This window comes from Prionailurus bengalensis, chromosome D4, assembly GCF_016509475.1.
Source record: "Prionailurus bengalensis isolate Pbe53 chromosome D4, Fcat_Pben_1.1_paternal_pri, whole genome shotgun sequence".
NCBI classification, from domain to species: Eukaryota; Metazoa; Chordata; class Mammalia; order Carnivora; family Felidae; genus Prionailurus; species Prionailurus bengalensis.
In genome coordinates, this window is record NC_057359.1 from 93,856,444 (window position 1) to 93,883,303 (window position 26,860).

Consider the following 26,860-nt stretch of genomic DNA (forward strand, 5'->3'; position numbering starts at 1 on the left):
TCCAGGGAGGATGTAGAGATGGGTTCTTGTGCCAGTTTCTGATCTGGCCAAAATCCTACGGAAGAACCCTGAGCGGTCCGCTTGGGTCTTGGGCCAACCCCTCGGCCCATCGACTGAGGCTCGAAGGAGGGCTGTGCGGTGACTGACAGCCGCGCGCGGGGAGGTGCCCGGAGTGGGGGAGGGGAGGCGCAGCTCCCTCCATAGGGCCTGCTGGGCCTCAAGCATCTCCCCTGGGGGAGGCCTGGGACAGACCCAGGCCTCCCTCTCCGCCCAGGCCAGTGGAAACACCCAGGCCCCTGAGTCCTCCCCACAGAATTTGATGAGGAGGATTCAGAGGCGCCAAAGTCCGGGCGGATTCTTTCGTCACAGTGGGAGCAATGCGAGGTCCAGGCCTTCTATGGCTGCACCACCAACCCCCTTGGAAAGAAAGGGGAGGGCAGATCTCAGGAGGGACTCACTCATGGGAGGTCTGGTGAGCGGGCATAGCCTCCACCCCATCCCTGGATGTTTGGAATCTGTGCAAGAGGCTTGAGACAAAAGCTTCAGCGTTGGCAGCCCAGGGGAGGTGGCGATCTGCCGGTAAACTCACGCTCTAAAGGGAAAACATCAGCGCCGATCTGCAAGGTCTGACAATTTCCCTGACATAACTGTTTCCACCACAGCCAACTTGAAGCTCCCAGCTGCGTGAAAACTAGCTGGCAGATTTCTGTGTATTTAGAAACCGCCCCTCCAGGGCTGATGGGAGAGGCCCCAGCACCCGACTGGCAGATGGGGGTAGACGGAAGGGGCCGGGCTTTCTGGCTGCAGCCCCCTGCTGAATTCTTTCCTCCCTCAAGCATCCTGGAGCTGCCTGGGCCACACCGGAGCTGGCTGCCAGCCCCCCATGCAACCACACAGCCTCCAAGCTCTGATCTGCCACAGGCCACAGAAGTTTGGACACTTACCACAGACCCTGTGGAGGTGGGGCTAGCTCTGGGCCCCCAAGCATCCTCAGTATATCTTTCTGTGAGCCTGCTGTGTCCTTCCACTGTGGACCTCAGTCTTGGAACAGAGAGAGGTGTGGGCCTGCAGCAGGCTGTGGGAGGTTGGCCCCCCTGAGCAATGATTCCCTGGCATTGAGAGAGAAGGGGGCGGAGACAGGGAGCATGCCAGGAGCCGAGCCCCTGCCTCTCAGAGCCAGAGATGTCCCTCGGTGTCCGTGTTTGGCTCTGGAGGGGTGGGGGGCAGCGTCAGCCTAGTGCCGAGGACTGCAGGGGACAGGGAGTGAGACCCTGAGGGAACAGCATGGCTTCTCCCCTGCCTGATGCTCAGAACAGCACTTAAGTGCAGGGACCGCCCTTACATTATCCCTACTGGGGGCTTTTGCAGTTGGGTTTGCAGAATCCTCAGTTGCTATTGGAAACAATGATGTCACTGGCAGGGGGCGGAGCTTGAGCCATCCTTTGCTTTAGGGAGGTGAAGCACTCTGGGGCGGGGGGGTGGGGGGGGGGTGGGGCGCCGGAATAATTAGGATCATGAGGGCAAGAGGGACAAGGGAGGCTCTAGAAAGGGGCAGGAGGAGTGGGGGCCGGGAGTGTATTAGGAAAGGGCCTGGGGAAGAGTGGAAGCAAGGGATCTGGGATGTCTATCTTGGTACACACCTCACCAGAGCAAGTGCTTTCTGATGTCTAACCTTAGTCCCATCTGCTAAAATGCAACTCCCTCTGGCCTTGGCTTCTCCATAACTGATTTGGGTCCAGACCCCCAGACTCTCCTGGAAGATCCAGCTCTACATGGGGGCAGCCACCGTCACCCCCTTCTATTCTTACCAACTCTCTGGGGGGAACGCAAATCACATGGCCAGGCAGATGGAGTCTGTCCCCCATTTTTGAGCCTTTCGGAGAGGGGATCCTTACTGTCCCTCCCCCAGAGGCATGGCTTAGGGCATCTCCACACCCCTAGGTCTCCAGCCAGGAGAGTCTGGCAGAAATATCGTTGACTGTGGGTGAGAACTCGCGTGCGCGCGCGCGCACACACACACACACACACACACACACTGGCCGGACACATTCGGTCATGTTAAAAGACACGCAAGGCTGCACGCAGTGACACGAACCCCTCTAACCTCCCAAACTCTTCCTCCTTGCAGGTCTGAGACAGTCCAGGTCACTGTCGCGGCGACCCCTCCAAGCACACCCGCGCACACACGCATACTCGCGCACAGGCTCCCCCGCTCGCGTGCTCTGATAAATGCTCACACCAACGCAGGCGCACACTCTGGCGCGGGAGGCGCCCCTCCGTGTTGGGAAGCGGGGGCGGCGGGAGGGGTAGGAGACGTTGGCCCCACTCGCGGCTCCGCAGCTGCCGCAGTCGCCGCAGCGTCGGGACCAGCACCAGCGAAGCCCGCAGAGGAGCCGCGGCCGCGGCGTCCTCCCGGCGCGGGGCGCCTGGAGCAGCTCCGGGACGCGCTTCAGCACCGCGGACAGCGCCAGCCGCTCGAGCGGAGCGAGGCACCCACGCGCGCCCAGCACAGCGCCCGCCGGCCCGGGGCTCGGGTGCCCTCTTCCCGCCCGCAGACGCCCCAGGACTACGGCTCCGGGGGAAGACCTGGCGCCCCCAGCCCGCGAGATCGGGCGCGCGCAGGACGGCCGGGACACCCCGCTGGGGATGCGCCGAGGGCCCCGCATTCGCGCTGCCCAGAGCTAGGGCTCTGCCCGGAGCCCATGAGCACCATGCGCCTGCTGACACTCGCCCTGCTTTTCTCCTGCTCCTTTGCCCGTGCCGCCTGCGACCCCAAGATTGTCAACATCGGAGCCGTGCTGAGCACGCGAAAGCATGAGCAGATGTTCCGTGAGGCCGTGAACCAGGCCAATAAGCGGCATGGCTCCTGGAAGATTCAGCTCAACGCCACCTCGGTCACCCACAAGCCCAACGCCATCCAGATGGCCCTGTCGGTGTGCGAGGACCTCATCTCCAGCCAGGTGCCCACCCCTCCCCGCCCCCCCCCCCCCCCCCCCGCCCCCCGCCCCCCGCCAGGGCTTCCACTGCGTTGCTCTTGCCCCTCCCCCACCCCTCCCCACCATCTTCCCTCCTACTGTTCCAGTTTCATCCTAGCCTTCCCCAGCCCTCTTAAGAGACGACTCCTAAGTGAGCTGGCTCATTCTGGAGCAAGCTGGTCTCACTAGCAGCTGAACGCCACCTCCCCATCTTGCTCCCCTAAGCTGGTCACCTGCCACCCTGGTCAGTCCCCGCAAGGGTTCCAGGGCTCCAGATCCCGACCAGTGTGTGCAGACATGTGGCAAGCATTTCGTGGTTTGTTTCCTCCCTGTGTCAGTGAGGGGGCGGGCGTTCTGGGCTTATGGGCAGAGATGCTGTCCCAGCCGCAAGCACGCGCTAGGCGCGGGTCTCGAAACAGGACGGGCCCCGGGGCCATCTTTGTCTCCGCTTTTAGACCTCCTTCCCTTCCTCCTCCCCCTCCCCCCATCCGTGGGTTTGCCTGAGATGGGAAAGGGCCCAGGTGTTGAAGCAGGGTGTTCTGTGGGGTGGGAGCGGGGGCTGAGCGTGTGGGAGGTGTCAGGGCCCAGCATGGCAGCCGCCGACAGCCAGCGCTGCGGGGGAGGACATGGCTTCTGGGATTTCGCCTGTCAGAGCTGCCCGCCCCTGTGCCGTGCTGCCTGCTGAATTCCAATGAAAGCACGGGATGACTGCAATGCAGCCCTTTATGTAAGAGCCAGGAGCGACACGGGGCCAAACGAGGCTCGTCCTTGCTCGCCTGACAGGCACACCACATCTGTGGACACGCACACTCACACACGCACGCATTTACACCCAGGTTTACGCACAGAGACGCACAGACTTACGTTAGCACACACTCACGCACATCAGCATCACACAGCCAACTTCACGTACTCACACACACTTGCCCCCACACACGTGCACATCCGTGGACACGCACACTCATGTGCCACATACTGCCTGGCATACCCAGGTGTACGTGCAAACACATGTGCCCACGCACACGGGCTCAATCGTGCACACACACACAGTATACATATGGACATGTTGGGCCATAAATGTATACGCAACGCACATCCCGCACACACTCGTGGGCACTGGCATGGCCAGAGACTCATCCAGACACGGACCGGGCACTTCTGGGTGCAGACTGGTGGGACGGCCTGGGACGGATGACCAGCCCTCACAGCTCCAGCTGCAGACAGGACAGGGCTGAGCTTTGCTCAGAAATCTGCCCTCCCCCCCCCCCCCCGCATACCTCATAAGCCACCCCACGCTCCCAGCCCCGAACACGAGAGACGACTGGGTGACGCCTTTGTGGCTGGCGGCTTTGGTCACACGTCCCATCCGGGACGAGGGAGAGACATAAAGAGGTAGAGTTAGAGAGTCCAGGCAGGGCCCTTTCCGGGGGCCCCTCCTCCAACTCACAGGACACAGTCTGTTCCCTCAGAGAACAGCCAGTGCCAAGAGCAAAGGTGACAGCAGCTACCACTCACTGAGCGCGACCTATGGGCAAGCGCCACGCTGGCATGGCAGCCGTCGCCCCCACCAGATGGGTCCAGAGCCTGCCACCCCCACCCCATTTGCAGGAAAAGGGGCACCCCGTGGCTCAGAGAGTAGAAGGGAAAGTTGGGACAGAACAGGTCCTCCCCGTGAGGGTAGCGTGGAATCACCCAGACATCTGCTCCCCCCACCACCTCTCTGCCTTGCAGAGCTGAGCCACTGGCTTCAGACCTGCCCCTGGGGGCCTCGGTCTGGGCAGGAAAGCTGGGCTGCCCCCCCCAGCCCCTCCCTTCCCTTCCGTGAGGATGTGGTCAGCGCTCAAAATCAGCACTGGGTCTCCTCCAAACTAAGCGGGGCTCAGCCGGCCCCCGGAAGACACTGGCGAAAAGACGGAAGGTTCCAGGGGCCCCTTGCCTGGCTTCTCCAGAAAAGGCTCAATGTGCAGCTTTAGATGCAGCCTTCTGGAGCTCCTCCCAGTCTCTGAACTACGGGCTTTCGCACCCAGGAGGAGGGCCAGTGGGTGGCATGGGTGTGCCTGTCATCATGATGCGGGACCAGTCACTCTCCCCAGCCCACGCTGGGGGCGGTGCGTGCCACCACAAGAACAGTCCTTCACCCTCCCTGTCAGGGTCTCACCACGCACCCAGCACAGCCCCCCGCCCAGTGTGAGAGGGTGAAGGGAGGCCCCGGCAGGGGAGGTGTGGGGAGGGGCCGGTCGCCTCCCTCTGTGTTCTTGCTGCACCCTGCAGTCCGGCTCTGCCTCCGGCTCACCCCTGCGATTTGTTTCTCCTCTGAGGGTGGTTATAGGGTCCCGTCCCCTTGGCTGGGAGCGTGTCCCCTGGGGCTGTATGTGTGCACAGTCGGCGCCCCTGCCTGTCCCCACCCCCGGCCTGCTGAGTCAGCCTCTGCTGCTTCCCGGCAGCCAGCTCCAGTGCCGTGCCCACCCCGCCCTCACCCCCGACGTGCGCTGACCCTGTCCCCTGTGTCCACAGGTCTACGCCATCCTAGTTAGCCACCCACCTACCCCCAACGACCACTTCACTCCCACCCCCGTCTCCTACACAGCCGGCTTCTACCGCATCCCCGTCCTGGGGCTGACCACCCGTATGTCCATCTACTCAGACAAGGTAAGCCTGACCACTCGGTGGGGACCCAGCTGGCTCTGTTCCCGTGTTCAGACCCAGTGGCCGCCGGAGGCAGCTGCCCTGGGGAGGGGGCGGAGGCTGGGCAGGGCAGGCACCACGCAGGCCGGGCGGGGCACAGACGTGCGCGGACCAGGGGCTCCGGGCTCAAGGAGCAGCAGGGTGATGCGTGAGCTCACGCGTTCAGGCACGTACACACCAGCACAGACTCAGACTCACAGAGTCACGGGTACAAACAAACCCACACACTCGCTCGCGCCCACACGCACCAAGTTCATGTGCACACGGACACTTGTGTGCTCTGACACGCACACGCATATTACGCACGTTGACGTGCACGAGCACATCATCACACACTTGCGTTTGCACTCACGCACACACTCACAGACACTCACGCTCCAGCACACAGACCGACCATCACAGGCACCCTCACGCACTCATGCACACGCACACGCACACGCACACGCTCCCCCTGGCAGGTGTCCCACTGGCAGGGGGCAGGCACCAATAGCAAGTCCTTGGGAGCAGCAGAGGTCCCCGTGGGCCGGGAGAAGCCCTCCCCACCGCAGGGCACGGCTGAGAAGGATGTGGGCACGCGCGCAGGGTAACAGAGGAGGCGGCTCGCGGCAGGAGAGCCTGGCCTGGGGTCTGCAGGCCCAGGGCCGGGAGCAGCACCAGTCAGCAGCACGTAGAGCCCTTGTGGTCCCCAGGAGGGGTGTGGGGGAGCCATCCGGTCCTGGAGTAGCAGCTGGAAAGGCCAGGAGGCCACTGGGGTGGTTTCCCATAGAGGCGGGGAGCTTGTTCGAGCTCACACTGCTCTCCCACGGCGTCTGCTCGTGATTCCGGGAGGACTCATCGGCTGGGGGTGCCACTAGCCACCAAGAGGCTGGGAGGGCCCCACAGCCTGGCCCACATCCTCCTTCAGACCTTGGGCTTACCTGCAGACAGATCGGGAGGGGCCGGAGGAGGGGCCGTGTGGTGGGGGCTGCCCGGTCTCCCCATCCCCTCCAAGTTCGTCTTGCTGGGAGCCCACAGTCCTAGATAAAGCCGCCTAAGGCACAGGGTCATCCCAGCCAGGGCCAGGGGTGTCTGGGGAGGTCAGGGATGTGTGTGTCCCGAGGCTCTGGGAGCCCTGGCACGCAGCCGAGGCACCCAAACTGCTCAGATGCCCTTGCCCTCAGCTGCAGAGAAGTGGGGGGTCCTCTCCTGGGCCCCCCAGCCTTAGCTCTCTGGCGCCAGTCGTCCCATATGTAGGAGGGAAAGCGGCCGACAGGCCACCTCACAGGCAGGGAGGAGACACCCTCTTCCAGGGCCGAACCCTAGCGCAGACCCAGATGGTGGCCCAGCTCCCTGGCCCGGTGTGAGGTCAAACCGAATGACCGAACCTCACAAATCCAGCCTGGCCCCACTCACCATCCCGGTCCACTGCGGATCTGCGCCCAGCACTTGGACCCCGAAGGCCTGGGTCAGAGTCAGTCCGGGCCCCCGACCATAACCCCCTTGTAGCCGTGTTGTCTACAAGTGGACGAGGGACAGAGGCAGAGGGGCGTTCTCACAGCCAGGTTCCAAAACACTGCCCCTCGGGTCACAACGAGGGAGCAGGCAAAAGGCTAATCTGGACGTCTCAGAGGACCACAAGGTCACTGTGGGTCTGCGGGGTCACCAAAGGGGCGAACACAGAGGACCTAGGCCGAGGAGGGCTGCGCACATGCTGTGTCCTGCCACGCCCCTGGCTGGCTGCTAATGTTTGCACACAGAGGGGCGCCTGGGGGGCTCAGTCCGTGAGCCTCTGACTCTTGATTTCGGCTCAGGTCGTGATCTCACGGCTCATGGGTTCGAGCCCCACACTGAGCTCTGCGCTGATGGTACAGAGCCTGCTTAGGATTCCTTCTCTCCATCTCTCTCTGCCCCCCTCCCCCTGCTCACTTTCACGCGCTCTCTCCCTCTCAAAAATAAATACATAAACTTAAAAAAAAAAAAAAACTCTTCAAAAATACGCACACAGAGAAGTAAGGCAGGGTCAGCAACCAATAACCCCTGGACTTGAAGAGAAGAAATATTTAGCCCCAAATAAAGATTTCCTGACAAATACTACAGTTATGCAAATTTGGGAAGCTCCCCAAGTCAGTGGGAACTTTCTTGAGCCCAGGCTGCCTGGCAGGGGGTGGCTGGTCGCCTCAGGAACAATTCCACGGAGGCTGTTTCTGAGATTAGATGACTTGGGGGTGGGAGGGGGGAGGGAGGCAGCAGTGGGAGTAGGGTCCCCGCGTCTGGCAGGTGTCCCCCAATGGTGCGAGGGTAGGGGTAGGAGGAAGCAGGGTCTCCAGCGGCAGGAGGGCAGGCCGGCGCGGCGCCCCCCGCTGGCCGCGGGCTCAGGTCTCCGTCCCCGAGGCCCCGAGGCCCCCTCCGTGTCCCCGGGAGAGCGCCCCCCGCTGGCCGCGGGCCGAGGTCCCGTCCCCGAGGCCCCTCAGCCCCCTCCGTGTCCCCGGGAGAGCGCCCCCCGCTGGCCGCGGGCCGAGGTCCCGTCCCCGAGGCCCCTCAGCCCCCTCCGTGTCCCCGGGAGAGCGCCCCCCGCTGGCCGCGGGCCGAGGTCCCGTCCCCGAGGCCCCTCAGCCCCCTCCGTGTCCCCGCAGAGCATACACCTGAGCTTCCTTCGCACGGTGCCGCCCTACTCCCACCAGTCGAGCGTCTGGTTCGAGATGATGCGCGTCTACAGCTGGAACCACATCATCCTCCTGGTCAGCGACGACCACGAGGGCAGGGCCGCCCAGAAGCGCCTGGAGACGCTGCTGGAGGAGCGCGAGTCCAAGGTGAGGCCCGGGCCGCGGGCGGGAGGAGCAGGAGGAGCCGAGGCGCCGGAGGAGCGGGAGCAGGAGCCGGCGCGCTGCCTGCCGCTGTGTCTGTGGCCCGTGTGTGAACACCCTTTCTTTCCATCGTGCATGGTCAGCACCACTACGTCTGGCGAGCGCCCGCCCCAGCCTGTTCTCGGCTCATTTCACTCGCTTTGCCATTAGTCGAAATCTCCTTCGTGTCAGTCCCTGCGGGGCGAGGGCAGGACCACCTGGAGCTCCGCAAACACCCCACCCCGCCCCCGCCCGCGGCCGGACCCGCGCAGCCCCGCCCCCCGCCCCACCGTATACCCCCGCCCCCCCTCCCACCCCAAGTTCCCCAGCCAGGCCCCGGCTCGGCCCCTCCCACTCCCCAACCCCAGCGGCCTCAGGGCCACAGCGGCCCCGGCGCCAGGCCCCTCCCCAAAGGACCCTGTACCCTCGCTGCTGTGACGCGTTCCGCGTCCGCAGGCCTCGCCTCCCCCCCCCCCCCCGCCCCCCACGCTGCCCGCCCCCTCTCAGCTGCCCATTGTCCTCACCAAAGCTCATCCACGACATCTGCCACCCGGACCCCTCAGCCTGGGCTCTGCCCCCTTCAGGCCTCCCCCTCGGCTCCCGTCCCCACTGAGCCCCTTGCGGATCCCCTCCTCACCCCCACCCTGGGGCTGGGCTCTGGACCCCAACAAGAGACACTGGTCGACCAGCCCCAGCCTGGCGCCCACTCTGGGGCTGCAGAGAGAGCAGAGTGGCAATTTCTGGGGGTCCAGGTGACCCCCATCCCCACCCCCACTGCCAGCCTGAGGAGGCCCAGGGTCCCGCCTTCACCCAGCACAGAGCCCTGGGTGCTCAACACCCGTGCCACGGCCCCTAAGTCAGGACGAGGCCAAGCCGGGCAGAGAGGGAGGGAGGCCTAGGCTGGGGCGGGCCCTGGAGGCCAGACCAAGGGGGTGGCGGGAAACACGTTCGGCCTGTGGAGTCAGAGCTGGCTTCGACAAACTTAGCGCCAACCCCAGGCCCCTCGTAGGCCCCTGAAGGGAGTAGAGGGCCCCGGCTGGGGTGGGCGGAGCCAGAGGGCAGACTCAGAGGGTCCTGGGGGGGCCCTGCTGTGGGACACTGAGTCTGAGAGGGAGGGCTGACCACCAGCGTCGTGGGCCCCACCCCTCCCAAGACAGCATCCCCCAGCGCCTGGCAGGCCGGTCACCTCCTGGCATGCCCACCTGTGGCCGCACACACTCACTCACACGCTCACCAGCCACGTCCCTGCACACGCACCCATGTGCACCCTTGGTCACGGGGACACGCTCTCATTCCCAAGACAGTCCCTTCACACCTCACATCACCCACCACACGCTGAGACCACCGCTGGGCACACACATGGGCATGCAGCCCACGGGCACACTCACCCCCCGGCTCACACACACGCACATGCTTGCACACACGCGCGCGCATGCACACGCACACACGTGCCAGGGCTCAGATGGCTCTGGGCGTCATTTCCCCACCGAAGAGCGTGTGTAGACAAACACTTTCACACAGATGCCCACAGGTGCTCGCCACCCCTGCGCGCATGTGCGCGTGCACACACACACACACACACACACACACTCCTATCATACTCGCTCTCCAGTGCACACGTGGGCCGACGGGTGTGCCCACACCGGTCAGTGAGAACAGGCACCCGGGCCGCTAAGGGAGACAGAAGGGAGGACGCCACGGGCGGAGGGACAGAGGGGACAGGGCATGAGGGAGGGGCTGCTCACCCCCCAATTCAGGACCGACCGGGGCGGGGTGGGTACTGCTGGGGCCACACGGCAGGTGCATGGCAGGGGTCGGGAGGGCAGGCGGGACCCCAAAGGGACACGTTTGGTGTGGACACAGACAGGGCCTCCCCTTCTCCCAAGTATGACCGTGTCCGAGAGCACAGCTCCGTGGCCGGGAGCCCCGGTGGCCCCCGTGCCCCCTCGTCCCCAGCACCGCCCTGGCCCCCAGCCCCGCTCGGGCCTAGGTGTTTGCGAGCTCCAGGTACGTGCCCGTCTGCAGACGTGCCGAGGAGGTGGTGTGATTGCTTTAGCGCCGTCATTTTCAACCGTTTATAATCTTCTTCTGTGTCTGCATATTTTCTCTGTGCACATTATTCATCAGAGTAAAAAAAGGAACTATGAAAACCTCGACCAACTGTCCTATGACAACAAGCGCGGACCCAAGGTATATATGCATGGACGTGCACGCCGCCCACCGGCTAGGGGGCCCTGCTCCGGCGCCTCGGCCGCTAGGGCCGCCGTCGGCCCGGCCCTGCCGCGCCGCAGGCCCGAGCGGTGAGGAGAGTGAGCTCGTGAGGCAGGCAGCCGCAGGCAGGAGAGGGCAGGAGCGGGCCGCGAGGGTGTCCGCGGCCCGCCCACCGCGGCCCCGGCCTCGGCCTGCGCCGAGAAGCAGGCGCGGCCGCAGGGCAGGAGGAGCCGCTCTCCGGGAAGTGCATGCGAATCTCTGGGACCCCCCGGGTTTCCTCGTGGAGCCCAGGAGGGGGCCCGCCCGCCCAGCCGCCCGCCTGCCCCGGTCCAGCCGCTCTCGCAGGGGGCCTGCGGGGTCAGGCCTGAGAGGATCTCCCGTGGTTTTGGAAAAGTCGGCCCCATCTCTGCTCCCGGTTGCCTTCCAAAACTCTTTTCTGTTTCCTGTCCGCTGCACGCGTCCTTCTGAGTCTCAGCCCACTTCAGCTTGCATGCTCAGTGCAAAGGCGAGGACAGGAGAGCGAGCAGGCTGAAGAAGGGACAGCGAGCGAGGCCGGGCCAGGCCAGCAGGAGCCAGGCAGGCAGGTGCACAGTGCAGGAGGCAGGCGCAGGCCGGGGCAGCCCGAGCCACGCCGCCTCTGGGTTCCTAGCAGCTGCGGCCCGACTCTCGCCCCTGAGGCGCTGTGTCCCCGGCCGCAGCCGTCCGCTGACACTCTCGCTTACACCGCAGGCTGAGAAGGTGCTGCAGTTCGACCCGGGGACCAAGAACGTGACGGCGCTGCTGATGGAGGCACGGGAGCTGGAGGCCCGGGTCATCATCCTCTCTGCCAGGTGAGGCTGGGCCGGGCCCCTCCCTCCACCTCACCCAGGGCTGCGCCTGGGCCACGGGCACTGTGGGGCCGAAGTGGAGTTTCAGCTTCCGAAATGCCATCGCCAGGGAGACCCCCGCCCCCCCCGCCCCCCCCCCCGCTCCCGTGTACACAGCTGGTGCCCTGGCAGATGCCACGCCCTCCACGTGTCCATCCCAACTCCTTCCCGTCGCCTGCCGCCACTCGCTCCGAGCTGGACGACGGATAAGCCCCTGCCTTTAGGAAGGCAGACACGGCCCGAGGTGATTAGACGTGTCACAGGACTCTGGGCACTGGGCGCAGGGAGAAGGCCCAGGGAAGTGGGAAGTGACATGGGTGCAGGTGAGCCCAGGCGAGAAGGCCACAGCGGGGAGAGAGCCAGAGTCCCAGGACGGGAAGACGGCAATGGTCAGAGTGGGCAGCACGGAGAAGGGAACCAGTTAGGGACCTGTGAACACCAGGCCGCCGCCAGACAGGGCCTGGCCCACACCTCGACTTTGGAAATGAGCCCCTAGGGAACCTCTCCCTGTCTGTAAATGGCTCGGATCCCCTGGGAAGGGAGAGGGCAGGCCACCCGGAGCAGGGAAAGGAAGAGCCCCGCTCCACGGAACAGCCAGGAGGGCCTGGGTGGGCACGGCCCCCCGGCCACCCCTTCCTAGAAGCACTGCCAGGCTCCAACAGAGCGGGGGACCAACGGGGGTCACCTCACCCAGAGAAGCATTCCCCAAATGCTGCTCTCGGGCAGACCACAGACAGACAGACAGACAGACAGCAATACGCCGAGGCTCAGGACAGGTGTCCGTTGTGCATTCAGTCAACAAATCTCTGACACAGAGCCGGGCGCCCCACCTCGAGGTGCAGGAGCAAAGTGGGGCCAATCAAGGCTCCTTGGGCCGGAAGGCAGGAAGCCCTCACTCACCACTCACCCACGTCACGGGCCACTTGCCAAGCCAACCCTCCGACCCTGGGCGCTTGGGGAGGAGAAAGGTTTGAGGGCTTGTCCAGACAAGGTCAGGGGGCTGCACGGTCCCTCCCAGAACAAGCCCCTCCAGGAAGGTGCCACCAGATCCTCTGATTGGTTCTATTCCCCCTCACCCATCATAGGGCTTGAGACAGACTCCGTGGGTGCGGTGGGGTGAAGGGTGGGTGGATGGGCCAGTGGACGGGCAGGTGGGCAAGCGGACGGTCAGCTGGCAGCCAGAAGGCCCCTTCCCCCGGGACAGAGCAACTCGAGGAACTCATTATGCCAAAACATAGATGTTCGACCGTTGGGGGCTTTTACAAAGGATGAGGTCACGTCAGACTAGACCCGTCCAGCCCACACACTGCGATCAGAGTGGCCACCGGGACGCAGGCCAGAAAGCCACAGGTAAAACCGACCCACGCAATCCCACCACACCCGGGTCCCAGCAGAGGGGTGGGTGCTTTCTGATCGGTTTTCGCCTGGTCAGCGAGATCCCACACCACAGCCTGAAGCCCCCTGAGCTCGGGCTGGGAGGGGCTCACCCTGCGTCGCCAGCCCCCAGGGTCAAGGAGGGGTTTGGCAGATGTGAGTGCAACTAAAAGGCCAGCCCGGGGAAGGGTACGTGGTCACGTCAGACAGTTGCACACACACCACACACACAGGGCCACGTGCACGAGTACGCGAGCACACACCGTATAACGCCACACGTACGCACACAATCATCTGCACACGCACACCTCAGCAAACGGGTGCACACAGGCACACGGCACATTCGCACCAGTCACACACACACACACATACACACACGTTCACACACTCACCTGCACAAATACCACGTACGCAGCACACACAACACGTACCGAGCACACACACGCCACATGCACGCACGTTGTGCACGTGCTGTATAGACACGTGCACGCCATATACGCACTCACAAGCTTGCACGCTCACACCCACACATCCATACACAGTGCACACACACGTACCTTACACATATGCACACAAGCCATTCACACGCGCAGACACCATATGTGCGCAGACAGGCTCACCACACTTATGTGCAGACATATGCACACCTGCACACAGGTGCGTGCACCCCACACACGCACGTACTCCACACCCGCATGCACAGCGCACACGTGTTCCTGCGTGCGTACGCACACACACCCCACACGCGCACACGCTGCCGACAAAGGCACAGCACTCGTATCGACCACACAGCCACCAACACCCCCTCTTGAATTCCTGTAAGGCCCCGGCCTGGACTGTTAACACTGGAAGAAACCCCTCCGCTCACATACGGGGCTCCTTGGGGCAGAGCCGCCCCAGTCCCACGACAGAGGCTAGCCCGGCCCCCAGCACTCCCAGCTCCCCGGGAGGGAGCGGCACCTACAGGCCTTCCTGACCCTGGGACCTCCCCCCACACACTGGCTCCTCCTTCTTGAGGGCTGTTGCGAGCACTTTGCAGAGAGACCTCATTAAGCCAGTCTTCATTTCTGAGCCATTTCCTATGGAGGGCTGAGAAGTCGTTCCTCAGACTTTTCATTCCTGTCTTCCGGAGATTGTCTCCTCTGGGGCCGATTACTTCCCTCAATCAGTTTTGAAGGATCGATCAGGATTTTGCGCACAACTTTTTACTGGCGATACCGACGTACACAGATACGCGCACAGGCGTGTGCTCGTTCCGCTAAGTCGAAAGTCACAGACCTGCACTGTGTCAAGCAGATGAGCTTCTCTGCCAGGTTTTGTGAGCACCACTGACAGGGGGCACGGGTGCCCCTCCACACACAGTGCCGGTCTTTCCGGGTCACCTTGGCTCGATATTCTCCTTTGGCCTCGGGTACGGGGCTGCCCGGAGTACCTCTGTTTGCGTTGCTTATGTCTGAGTAGCATGTCACGTAGAGCGAACGCTGAAGGTCTTGGCTCATTCTTGAGAAAATCGAGGGCAGACCCCTTAGGGAGCCTCGGGCCACCTGGGTTTCCAGAGTCAGCCATTGTGAAAATAACCCAACGCTCAGTCTGTCCGGCCTCTCTGTGCCCCGTGCCCGCGTGTTAGAGAGGCAAAGTGCCAGGTGTGGTCTAGGCCTGTGCGGGGCCGAGTCCAGTCCGGCAGAGAAGCAAGCGGTGGTTCCGCACTCCCCCGCCGCGTGGCCCCCATGGCCCTACCGGGCCCAGGATCCTCGTCCTGACCAGGAGACCCCTAGGGGATCAGGTGCACAGGGGCTCGCCTGTAAGGACATCCCGAGTGCTCAGGACCACCTGCACTGTCCCCCGTGATGGCCCGGTTCTAGGCGGCAGGACACAAAGCGTAACGGGTGTGGCAGCTACCGGCCCCCTCCGGCAGCTTCCGCTGCAGCGCTAGGGGCAGTTCCCAGACGCTGGGCCCCACCAACATCTGACCCGCCTGGAGAGTCCCCAGCCCCTCGTCTCACATGTGTGGACTTGGAGAACCAGAATGTGCGCAGCCTACCCAGGAGGTCACAGGAGCATGGGCCCTGGGGTGACTGTCCAGACGCAGACCCGGGTCTGCCATTACCCTCACTCGTGTGCTTTGGGTGCCTTGGTTTCCCCTCCTGACACAGGGATAGTACTGATGTCCGCCTCGTAGGGATACCGTGAGAATTAAGTAAGAGAGTCCGTGTAACGCGCTCAGAGCAGTGCCCGGTACCGTGAGCAAGTAAGCAATCAACAATGATCCGTCACCATCTGGGGCGCCGTGACCCTGCTCACCAAGGGGGGAGGGCCAGCAAGAGAGGCCTGGGAAGCTCTGGGGGTCTGGGCCCCGTCACCCCATCCCCCCCCTCCACCCGTCACCTCTGCTGTCGGGGTGTGTGTGTGGGGGGGGGTTCTCCTGGTCCAGGTGCGGGCTGGCGATGCAGGCTGGGACCGGTCACCTGCGTAGGGTCAGTGGGCCCAGCTAGGGGGGTACCGGGGACTGTCCACTCTGCAGCATCACTGGACCCAGGAAGGGCTGGAGGTGGGGGGGTGCTGGGCCTGTCACCTCTGCAGTGTCTCCAGGCCTCTTTCCAGGGGAGGGAGGGGCTGGGGGGCGGGGCCAGGGCCACACTCCAGAGGAGGACCTGTGAACCCAGAGCATCCACAGGCACAGGTCCGGTGGGGAAGGGCTGGAGGGTTGGCCGGGCCCGTCACCCCCCTCTGCCCCACAGCGAGGACGACGCCGCCACCGTGTACCGCGCGGCCGCGATGCTGAACATGACAGGCTCCGGGTATGTGTGGCTGGTGGGGGAGCGAGAGATCTCGGGGAACGCCCTGCGCTACGCCCCGGACGGTGAGTGCTGGACCTCTCTGGGTCCCGGTGGGCAGGGGTCCCCCACGGACACTAAGCCCACCCCACTCGCCCCAGGCATCATCGGACTGCAGCTCATCAATGGCAAGAACGAGTCGGCCCACATCAGTGACGCCGTCGGTGTGGTGGCCCAGGCAGTGCACGAACTCCTGGAGAAGGAGAACATCACCGACCCACCGCGGGGCTGCGTGGGCAACACCAACATCTGGAAGACAGGGCCGCTCTTCAAGAGGTGGGCGGGGATTGTCTTCAAGAGGTGGGCGGGGACTCTCCTCAAGAGGTGGGCAGGACTCTTCTAGAGGTGGGGGCAGGATTCCCTTCTGGAGGAGGGGCAGGACTCTCTTCTAGAGGAGGGTGGGACTCTCAGCAAGAGGGAGGGTTTCTCTTCTACAGGCGGGCGGGACTGTCTTCTAGAGGTGGCTGGGGTCTCTTCAAAAGGAGGGCGGGACTCTTCTGGAGGAGGGGCAGGTCTCTCTTCTAGAGGTGGGGGGGGCGGGATTGTCTTCTAGAGGTGGGCGGGACTCTATTCTGGAGGTGGGTGAGGCCTCTCAGAAGATGACAGAGGTCGCTCCTCAGCAGGTGGTCAGACATCCTACACGTACAGGCATCTCCCGGACTTCCCCCCTGGCCCCCCATCTGTCTTCCACCACCGCCTCCAGCTCCACTGTGATAATCATCTGTCCCATTTCCAGCAGCGACATTAATGTCTCAAATGTCCCTGAAATCGTGGCTGCCTCCACTGCTCCTGACCCCGAGACCCACCCCAGCTCCCCAGGGTAGCTGACAGCCCTTGGGAGGAGGCTCCTGCTGCAGATGGGGACAGGGGGCTTCCAAGTACCGAGCACATCAGACAAGGAGCCCCCTAAGGATGGAACCTAAGCCTGTAGGGAGCCAGGGCTGGCCAGATGTCCAAGTGGATGGACATAGTGGGGCAGGAGTTACTTCACAGCACCCTGGACATTATGCCACTCAGCCTATCACCAGACCCCCTCCACCCCACTAAGTAGCAGACACGGAATCGCACGTGCAGAACCACAGTTATGACGCCCACAACAGGAGCACACACACAACGGCAGGCTTGTGCAGCGGATGTGCACACACTCGGCGAGGCGCGTGGCACGCACACATGCGTAGGGATGCATGCACACAAGGGCCACGCGTGTTCACGCGTATGGCTCGTGGGCACGCTACGCGTGCACGTACGACAGGACAGCACATCGGCCCTACTTCCCTTTTGGTGAGCAGGTTACTGCTCCCTTCCGGGGCAAGGATAGCTGCTGGGAGGCTCGAGTGTCCCGAAGCGCAGAAAGCCCTCGAGTGGGGCGTGGGCTCGGGAGTTGCTGGGCCACCACGGCGGTGCTCTCCGTCTGGTGCCGGCAGGCAGGCACACCGTCCGACTCCCAGCACGAGGGTCTGGTTCCTGCTCACCTGTCCTTGTTGGCGCTGAGGCAGAGGAAGGGGCTAGGGCTGCTCAGAAGGCCGGGGAGAGGGGACGTGTCCGGTAAGCGTGCCCACACCGCCCTCCCCAGGGTGCTGATGTCCTCCAAGTACGCCGACGGGGTGACGGGCCGTGTGGAGTTCAACGAGGACGGGGACCGGAAGTTCGCCAACTACAGCATCATGAACCTGCAGAACCGCAAGCTGGTGCAAGTGGGCATCTACAACGGCACCCACGTAGGTGGGGGTCATGAGGGGGTGGGGGCTGGGGCCTTAGGGTCCTGGGGCCAAGACCCCTGCGTGGCCACCCTCCATCTCATACTCCCACCCCCAGGTTATCCCCAACGACAGGAAGATCATCTGGCCAGGTGGAGAGACAGAGAAGCCCCGAGGGTACCAGATGTCCACCAGGCTGAAGGTGGGGGCCTACCGCCCTGTGCCAGCATCCACACCCAGACACTCCATCCAGCTCCGCGGGCCCACAGGAGGGGACAGTGAGGCCAGTGCAAAGGACCGAAGCAAGCGGGGAATGGACCGGCGCCCGGCTGCCACAGCCCACACCTGGTGACACAGAGCAAGCAGGGAGAGCAGGTGGAGGGAGGAGAGGCAGCTGCTGGGCCCCGTCCCGTGGGCTCTCTCCAGAGCGTCTCTGGATCCAAATGCACTTCAGTCAGGAAGCCGTGTGGGATAGGACCCTCCTGGGGATGAGCTGCTAGGGGACGGAGGGACAGACAGAGGTTGTTCTGTGGACTCGAGCTCCTGCACTCATCACCCCTCTGGGGGACCCTAGCCACCCCACCCCCAGTCTTCACAGCCTCTCACCATGACTGAGTCAAACCGTACTTTCACCCCTCCCCCCCCCCCCCCACAGCATTCTCCATGGCGGGCTGTTCCCTCCTTCCTTGACCCTCCTGCTGGGGCCTCTGGGAGACCCTCCTGGCTGGCCTTTCCCCTCACAACTTCTCTTCCTTGCTCCTTTGGGCTCATCCCTGGGCCCCTGTGTCCTCCTCGGCACTCTCGTGAGAGCCCCTCCTGTTACCGGCCCACAGCAGCACTGGGCCAGAGTCTTAGATCGCCAAAGGCAAAGATCCTAAGTGCCGTGGGCCCAGTGAACCTTCTCCCGGCACGCCCAGGTCCTCAAATGTCTCTTGACCTAGTCTCCTTTCTGAGGCCACCCCCTAGGGCCTCTCACCCAGACCCATGTCAGCACCTGCCCGCAGGTCGCCATCCTTCATGACAGGCAGAGTGGGCTTTTCCAAAGCCAGCCCGGCTCCTTGCAGTTCGATACCTTGTGTTGGAAAGTGAAAGTAAGAGCCAAAACACTGACGGCCAGATGGTCCAGGTGGTCCCAGCCAGGCTGCCAGATTCAGATGGCTTTTTCAACTTTTTTTTTTTTTTTGGTCTCACCGATTTTTTAAACGTGCAAACATACACTGTTTGTATAATAGAAAAACGTGGTGAAAGTTTACACAGCTCCTGCAGGGGCTCCCAATCCCCCAGGGGAAAAGTCAAAATGCTGCCCTTACAGCCGAGGCTCTGGCCAGCCCGCCCTGCAGACCCACCGTCCCCCATGTGCCAGGAGAGAATCCTTCTCAAACTGATCCCTGCTCACTCCGCAGGCTCAACCTGTTGCGTTTGGCTCAGCCCCCCGTGTCCTGTATCTGCCCCCCTCACCCCCTAGGCTATGGGCCCCTGGAAGATAGGAAGAAGAGAGAACCCCAGTATAAGCCTCAAGTATCCCCTTGGGCTGAGAGGCAAGCTACGGGAGAGAAGACAGCATTGGCAAAGGAAAGAGGAAGGCAGGACAGATAGATGATCAGATAGCCATTGCTGAAGAGGCTGAAGGCCAGGAGAGGCCAGGTGGTCAGACAAGGGTGATCCCTGCGGGTCCCAGGTCCTGAGCAGGCTCAGAGTGGATGCCAGACATGCCCCTGTCCTCATGGTGGGTGGTGGCAGGCAGGGTGCATGCTCTGGGCCGGGACAGGGAGTTTCTCATCCCTGAGAGATCAGAGAAGGTGCTGGGCACACTGGCCATTCCAGCAGGCTCCTCTGATGGAAGGAGTGATGTGTAAGCCAAGATCCCCAAGACAAGTGGCCAAGAGGAGGGCACACTGTTTCAGGAGGCCATGTGTCTTCTGGATGCTGAGGAGTCTGGGGACCCTCCTGAGGGCAACGGCCAGATGTTGTTGATGGTGGCCGGGGAAGATGTGGATTGGCCCCCTGAGGCTGAGCAGAAGGGAAGTGGCTGGAGTGGGGGGACACCAGGGGCTTGGAGGGAGTGCAGGGGAGTCTGGGCGCTGAGGGTGGATGGTCCAGGCTGGGTCTCTCCCCCCCCCACCCCCCCCCCCAGATTGTGACGATCCACCAAGAGCCTTTCGTGTACGTCAAACCCACGCTGAGCGATGGCACATGCAAGGAGGAGTTCACGGTCAATGGGGACCCGGTGAAGAAGGTGATCTGCACAGGACCCAATGACACGTCACCGGGCAGCCGTGAGTGCCAGACGGGCATGGGGCGCGGGCGCGGAGCGGAGTAGCCAGGAGCTCGGTGGTTACGGCCCCTGTCCACCTCCCTAGCACGCCACACAGTGCCTCAGTGCTGCTATGGCTTCTGCATTGACCTGCTCATCAAGTTGGCGCGGACCATGAACTTCACTTATGAGGTGCACCTGGTGGCCGATGGCAAGTTTGGCACTCAAGAGCGGGTACGCGTGGATTGCTAGGAGCCACGAGGGACGGGACCCGGTGGACCGAGTCTTACTAGGGACAGGGACGGGGTGGGCGGGGCCTGCCAGCGGGGGCGGGGCCTGAGCGGGCGGGGGCGGGGTCTGCGAACCGGGCGGGACCTGGCGTGGGCGGGGCCTGCGGGCAAGGCGGGGCCTGCAGACCGGGGCCGGGTCTGGAGTGGGTGACCCAAGAGCCGAGCCCAGGCGGGCGCCGGCGGCTGGAGCGGGACGGACGGTGTCCGCGCACCCACCGGAGCGTCGCCGCGCAGGTGAACAACAGCAATAAGAAGGAGTGGAACGGGATGATGGGCGAGTTGCTCAGCGGGCAGGCGGACATGATCGTGGCGCCCCTGACCATCAACAACGAGCGCGCACAGTACATCGAGTTCTCCAAGCCCTTCAAGTACCAGGGCCTGACCATTCTGGTCAAGAAGGTGGGCAGGGCCCGGCGGGGGTAGGGCGGGGTCCGAAGTGAGGTCGGGCGGCGCTGACAGCCCATGCACCTGCAGGAGATCCCCCGAAGCACGCTGGACTCGTTCATGCAGCCCTTCCAGAGCACACTGTGGCTGCTGGTGGGGCTCTCGGTGCACGTGGTGGCGGTGATGTTGTACCTGCTGGACCGCTTCAGGTGAGCGCGGCCCGAGGGCCTGACGCCTCCACCTGCGGGGGGGGGGGGGGAGGGGGGCGGAGCCCGGCGAGGGGCGGGGCAGGGCTGCCCTTCCAGCCCTCTCCCGCCGGCCCTCTGCTCCCCGCAGCCCCTTCGGCCGGTTCAAGGTGAACAGTGAAGAGGAGGAGGAGGACGCGCTGACCCTGTCTTCGGCCATGTGGTTCTCCTGGGGCGTCCTGCTCAACTCGGGTATCGGGGAAGGTGAGGCCACGTCCCGGCCGCCTCCCGCTCCGCCCCTTCCCGCCCGCCGGGAGCTGACCGGCCTCTGCCCGCAGGCGCCCCCCGAAGCTTCTCAGCGCGCATCCTGGGCATGGTGTGGGCCGGCTTCGCCATGATCATCGTGGCCTCCTACACCGCCAACCTGGCGGCCTTCCTGGTGCTGGACCGGCCCGAGGAGCGCATCACCGGCATCAACGACCCGCGGGTGAGGCTTAGCCGCTGCGGGCGGCCGGCGTGAGGTCGGCGGGTCTCTGCCTCGGGTGGAGGCCGGGAGCAGCCGCGAGCCCTGCCCTCTGACCCGGCAGCTGAGGAATCCCTCGGACAAGTTCATCTACGCGACTGTGAAGCAGAGCTCGGTGGACATCTACTTCCGGCGGCAGGTGGAGCTGAGCACCATGTACCGACACATGGAGAAGCACAACTATGAGAGCGCGGCCGAGGCCATCCAAGCCGTGCGGGACAAGTGAGGGGGGGGGGGGACGGGGCGTGCGGGACACGCGAGGGGGGACGGGGCGTGCGGGACACGCGAGGGGGCGGACGGGGGAGGGGCATCCACCCCTACAGGAAGAGTGTCCGTCCAGGCTGGACGGGAACCACGGGACGGAGATAGAGGTGAGGATTCGGGTCGGACAGGACGAAGGCGTACCAGGTGCAGGGGCGAGGGCAGACCGGTTGTGCCGCGCGCCCATGACCCCCGCTCCTGCCCGCAGCAAGCTTCATGCCTTCATCTGGGACTCGGCGGTGCTGGAGTTTGAGGCCTCGCAGAAGTGCGACCTAGTGACCACTGGCGAGCTGTTCTTCCGCTCAGGCTTCGGCATCGGCATGCGCAAGGACAGCCCCTGGAAGCAGAACGTCTCCCTGTCCATCCTCAAGTGAGTCGGCCTCCCCCGCCGCCCGCGGTCCTGCACCTTCCTCCGAGAGCCTCCCACCGGAGGCGGACCCCTCCCCAGAGCCCGACCCCGCCGCCGCCGCCGCCGCCGCCGCCGCCGCGGCACACAGACACCGCCCACCGCGGGCCAGGCCCCGCCCGCTCCGGGCCCCGCCCACTCCGGCCCTCCCCCCCAGGTCCCACGAGAACGGCTTCATGGAAGACCTGGACAAGACGTGGGTGCGGTACCAGGAGTGTGACTCGCGCAGCAACGCCCCTGCTACCCTTACCTTCGAGAACATGGCAGGTGGGTGTCCCCATCGCCCTCCGTCCCCCTGCGGACACCGGCGGGGTTCTCCAAGGGGCCTGCAGGCCGGCAGCCAACAGCTAAGGCCCTGGGTCCTGGCCCACAGGGGTCTTCATGCTGGTGGCCGGGGGCATTGTGGCCGGCATCTTCCTGATCTTCATTGAGATCGCCTACAAGCGACACAAGGACGCTCGCCGGAAGCAGATGCAGCTAGCCTTTGCCGCGGTGAACGTGTGGAGAAAGAACTTGCAGGTAGGACAGGCACTCTCCGAGGCCTGGTGCCCACGGCCCGGCCTGGCCCCGGCCCTCCTCCATTCCCGCAGGCCGAAGCACTGGCTCTGGCCCCTGGGAGCCCATGTGGGCAGGACCGGAGCTAGGAGCCACAGCCAGGGGCAGCGCTGCTGGGGGCCACCTGCGGGTGGCTGCCCCCTGCAAAGCCCGGCTCCAAGCCTCCGCCTGGCCCCTCTGTCTCCAGAGTCGCCCACCGGCGCCCATTCCATAGGAAGGCAAACTGAGGCAGGGTAAGACAGGGACCCACCTGGGTATAGCACGTGAGTCCAAGACATTCTGCCCTCGCCGCCCCACGCCTCCCCTCGGCACCCTCCAGGGACCCCCTTCCCTGCTGCCCTGCTGTGTCCTGTGCTCCATAACTCCAGCCTGAATCGGGCGAGCTGGCCCTGCCTGGCACTCCAGGCCGTGTCTGTGGGAACTTGCTGCCAGCTGGAAACAGGCTGCACACGGGGCAGCCACGGCCCACCTGGAATAGGGCAGGTAGTGGGGCCTGTGCAGGCCTGAGGGCTCACGCCCCAGGGTCCTTTCTGGCTTGCTTCTTCTCTTCTCTTTCTCTGGGTGATTCCCCAGAGCCTGTGTCCTGGGATGAATTTGATGTTCAGAGAGGGAGGGCCAGGTCCGGGGCGGGGGAGCGGGAGGATGGGTTGCTGGAGCCCCCACACCTCTCATCTGCCCACTCTTGCTCTTGGGACCTGGTCACTGCTCTCACTAGCTGGCACAGGGCCATCCTGGCCATCAGACCCGAGGCCAGGGTCTGGAAGCCACCTCCATCTAGCTATCTCTCCAGTTCATCTCGCCACCTGCCTTCGGCCCCTCGGCCCCTTCCCGAATCTTGGCGTGCCCCCTCAGGGGAGAGAATCGCTGGCAGGGCCCGAGGGGCGACTCCTCCGGTGCTTGGGGGACCCTTCTCCTCGGGACACCTGTAATCCAGGGCCACCCAGGAGCCAGGGAGCCAGGCAGACGTCCCAGGAAGAGAGCCAGACGGGACCCACCCCCACCCCCTCCCAAGTCCAGCCCCAGCACGAGCAAGGTCAGGCCCAAGACCGGGCAGGAGCAGAGGCCGCCTGCACACGTTCGGCTGTTGGTGCGTCTGTCCAGCACAGGGAGGCAGGCAGGAGCGAGGGCCTGAGCGGCGGCCAGGCTGGGCAGCAGCCCCCGAGAAGCAGGCGAGGGCAGGTGTGGCCGCCACCCTTAGCCGTCTAATCACTTATACATATTCATTTTAGGATAGAAAGAGTGGTAGAGCAGAGCCCGACCCTAAAAAGAAAGCCACATTTAGGGCTATCACCTCCACCCTGGCTTCCAGCTTCAAGAGACGTAGGTCCTCCAAAGACACGGTAAGGGGAAGAACGCCCAGTCCCACGTCTCCGACTCTTATCTCGCCCCGCCCCCGTGTCTGTGTCCCGTGCATCAGGCGTGCCCTCTCCCTCACCATCCCATCCACCCCACCTCTGACCGCTGTGGCCCTTCTGCCCTCATCTCTATTTGCCCAGCACACGAGGTCTTCACTCTCCGACTCTCTAGACCTTTCTTGGTCCTTTCTCCCACTGGCCCTCACTGGGCCCTCTTTCCCCATGTGTCTCTGCGTTGGTCTGCCCCCCATGCCATGACGCCATGCGCCATCTTGAAGCTGTGTCATGTTGTTGGTCAGCCGGTCAGCCTCACCGACTCGGGGCTGCGCCCAGGGCCCCGGGAGCCCGGCGCCAATCTGTCCCGGACTCCTCACTGTCAGGAGGCCACACCACCTCTCTGTTACGTCCGTTTCTCCAGCCTCTCCCAGAGCGGCCCACTGCCCTCTTTCCCACCCCTTGCGACATCCATGGAGGGGTGGCTGTGATGTCCCATCCGCCCGTCTGTCTGGCCGCCAGCCCCACCACGCAGACACCTGTCTCACGTGTCTCACCAGAGCCATGCCTGTTGCACCCTTTCCATGTGGTCTCTGTGTGGGCCGGGGCTGGGGGCCGGGCCTGGCTCTGTCTGGGTGGACGGCTGGGGCCTGGAGTTGGAACAGGCCCCCAGCCGCAGGGGACTGTCAGGCGGGGACTGGGTGGCACCAGAGGGGGTGGAACCCACCCCAGGCTGAGCTGTGGCCTACAGAGCCGGAGTCACTGAGGCTCCCAGACAGAGGCCCAGGAAGGAGAGGCCTCCGTGGAGAGGACCAGCGCCTCAGCTCCTGACCCTCCAGCTCCTCTCCCCACAGGGCCACGTCAGAGCAGGCCTCCTAACTTGGGCAGTTTGTCGCTGCACCAGATGCGCACACTTGGAATAAAAGCCCCTACAATGGACCCAGCCTTGCTAGAGGCACCCCGGTCTGAGGTGGGGAGGGGGCCGCCCAGAGTTAGCACTGCCCTTGGCCTCCCTGCAGTCCGGGGGCGGCTTGGCCCGCATCCCGCAGAAGCTTATGCTTCAAGGTGGATATGGGATTTACACTCCCCCACACACAGTCCACCGGAAGGGGGGCACATCTCCAGGACACAGACAGGGCTTGCACAGAATAATCGGGAGTCCAGGGTAAAGCCATCAGGGTGCCCCAAGAGCGGCCCATCAGACCTGGGCCGCTCTGCTTCCCAGGAGGGGCTCAGCACTGGCAGCGGGTGGAGACTGAGGGTCGGGGAGCTGGGAGCCCAAAAGTGTGCAGAGCTTGAGCCAGTGGCCCTCGCCAAGGGGTTCAAGGAGAAACCCAAGACCAGAGAGGAGGGGTGGTGGGGCAGGCCTGGAGACAAGGGTATCCTCACAGACAGCACTTTTAGGGAGGAGCACAAAAGCTACACAGGGAACTTTCTGAGGGCCTCCTTGAGCCCCCCCCCCCCCCAACCAATACTCCTGCCCAAAGAAAACACACATGCCCTTAGCTTGTCCAGGTGCAGCTCAGAGACCTTCGAGGTGCCTTTCTGGGGACACACTCCCAACAGACTCTGCCTGAGCCTCTGTGGACACCAGGGACCATCCCCCAGGCCAGCCCTGACGCCATGTGGCATCTGGGGCTGGGGCTCTGCCCTGTAGGGGTGACTGGGGGTACTGCCACCTGGAGGGGCTGGGCGGGGGAGGGCAGCCCAGTTTCCCCGTTACGGGCTGGGCGCCTGCTTGGAGGGAGGCCGGGGTGGGGGGCTCTGTTGGGAGGGGTGGGGTCGGTCCGGCTGCTAAGATCCTCTGCCCCTGTCCTGTGGCCGGTCCGGGCCAGGGCAGCACTGGGCGCTCAGGGCTGGGGTCCCTGGCGGCCGGCGGGGCCAGCGGGTATTGATTGTTGGTTCTTATTTATAGAGCACCGGGGGTGGACGCGGCGCTTTGCAAAACCAAAAAGACACAGTGCTGCCGCGACGCGCTATTGAGAGGGAGGAGGGCCAGCTGCAGATGTGTGCCCGTCATAGGGAGAGCTGAGACGCCCTGCCCGCCCTCCTCTGCCCCCCTCCCCCGCAGACAGACAGACAGATGGACGGGACAGCGGCCCGGCCCACGCAGAGTCCCGGAGCACGACGGGGTCAGGGGGAGGAGCGCCCCCCAGCCTCCCCCAGGCCGCGCCCGCCCGCCCGCCGGTCGGCCGGCTGGCCGGTCCACCCGTCCCGGCCCTGCGCGTGCCCCCGAGCATGGGGGCTAACGGGCTGCCTTGTCTGTGTATTTCTATTTTGCAGCAGTATCATCCCACTGATATCACGGGCACGCTCAACCTCTCAGATCCCTCGGTCAGCACCGTGGTGTGAGGCCCCCCGGAGGCGCCCACCTGCCCAGTTAGCCCGGCCAAGGACACTGATGGGTCCTGCTGCTCGGGAAGGCCTGAGGGAAGCCCACCCGCCCAAGACTGCCCACCCTGGGCCTCCCGTCTGTCTGTCCGCCCTGCTGCCTGGCGGGCAGCCCCTGCTGGACCGAGGCTCGGACCAGAGCGGCTGAGGACAGGCCAGAGCTGAGCTGGCTGGGCAGGGCCACAGGGCACTCCGGCAGAGGCAGGGCCCTGGGGTCTCTAAGCAGTGGGGAGAGGGGCTAACCTGGCCAGAGGGGCTTGGAGCAGAGACTGAAGCCCCATCCTTCTCCAGCCACTACCAGAGCCACAGTGGGGGTGCGAGGCCCCAACTGGCTGGGTCACCCCCTCCTCCAGCGCCTGCTCCTGGCAGCCTCAGCTCCACCCCTCTTTTCTGACCCACTTCCCTTCTCCGCTTGACCCTATCCATCCAGCTGGCCCTGCCCGTCCCCCAGTGGCAGACTCTGACCCTCAGCTGGCAGCTGCCTCCTAGGAGCGCGCTGGGGTTCCCCCACTGCCTCCGACCTTCTCCAATCCCCAGGAGGGCTGGGCCAGCTATTCGCGTCCTCCAGCCCGCAGCCCAAGATAGGCTCCCCGCCCCCGCCAACCACCACACTGGCTCGGGACTGTCCTCAGCCCTGCCCGCCAACCTGTACAGGCCCAGCCCTTCCCGTGTCGAGCGCGTGCCTTCCCCATGCGGCCCGTGCGCAGCCGCGCGCTGCCCCTCCGCCCGGGGGCCCGGCGCGCGCGGCCCCCTGACCCGGTGTGTGCAGTGGTGATGTCTAAAGGAATGTCACGGAAC

The 26,860-nt window shown here is 64.4% G+C and overlaps 1 protein-coding gene across 10 annotated transcripts; it reads left to right on the plus strand.

Moving 5' to 3' along the window:
- Nucleotides 1-2,327: 2,327 nt before the first annotated feature.
- GRIN1 (glutamate ionotropic receptor NMDA type subunit 1) lies at nucleotides 2,328-26,859 on the plus strand. 10 transcript variants are annotated; one of them, XM_043567091.1, is made up of 21 exons: nucleotides 2,328-2,960; nucleotides 5,490-5,624; nucleotides 8,273-8,449; nucleotides 10,610-10,672; nucleotides 11,423-11,523; nucleotides 15,672-15,793; nucleotides 15,869-16,043; nucleotides 17,341-17,485; nucleotides 17,583-17,666; nucleotides 19,599-19,740; nucleotides 19,825-19,952; nucleotides 20,243-20,407; nucleotides 20,483-20,601; nucleotides 20,729-20,841; nucleotides 20,916-21,064; nucleotides 21,165-21,322; nucleotides 21,570-21,731; nucleotides 21,925-22,034; nucleotides 22,141-22,286; nucleotides 23,552-23,662; nucleotides 25,587-25,813. In XM_043567091.1, exons 1-21 carry the CDS (start codon nucleotides 2,703-2,705, stop codon nucleotides 25,701-25,703), a joined length of 2,880 nt encoding a protein of 959 aa, XP_043423026.1. In that variant the 5' UTR covers nucleotides 2,328-2,702; the 3' UTR covers nucleotides 25,704-25,813. The 10 variants fall into 10 exon arrangements, with proteins under 10 accessions (XP_043423026.1, XP_043423028.1, XP_043423031.1 ...); XM_043567093.1 differs by lacking the exon at nucleotides 25,587-25,813 and adding an exon at nucleotides 24,526-24,610; XM_043567092.1 differs by lacking the exon at nucleotides 25,587-25,813 and adding an exon at nucleotides 25,955-26,859 and having other exon boundaries at nucleotides 2,329-2,960.
- Nucleotide 26,860: the final 1 nt, after the last annotated feature.

Bases quoted from the DNA above. Each gene is read 5' to 3' on its own strand.
- GRIN1 (XM_043567091.1), top strand. From the start codon at position 2,703: ATGAGCACCATGCGCCTGCTGACACTCGCCCTGCTTTTCTCCTGCTCC. The intron at 19,953-20,242 runs GTACGCGTGGAT...GTCGCCGCGCAG, and splicing joins AGTTTGGCACTCAAGAGCGG to GTGAACAACAGCAATAAGAA. The intron at 21,732-21,924 runs GTGAGTCGGCCT...CCTCCCCCCCAG, and splicing joins GTCTCCCTGTCCATCCTCAA to GTCCCACGAGAACGGCTTCA.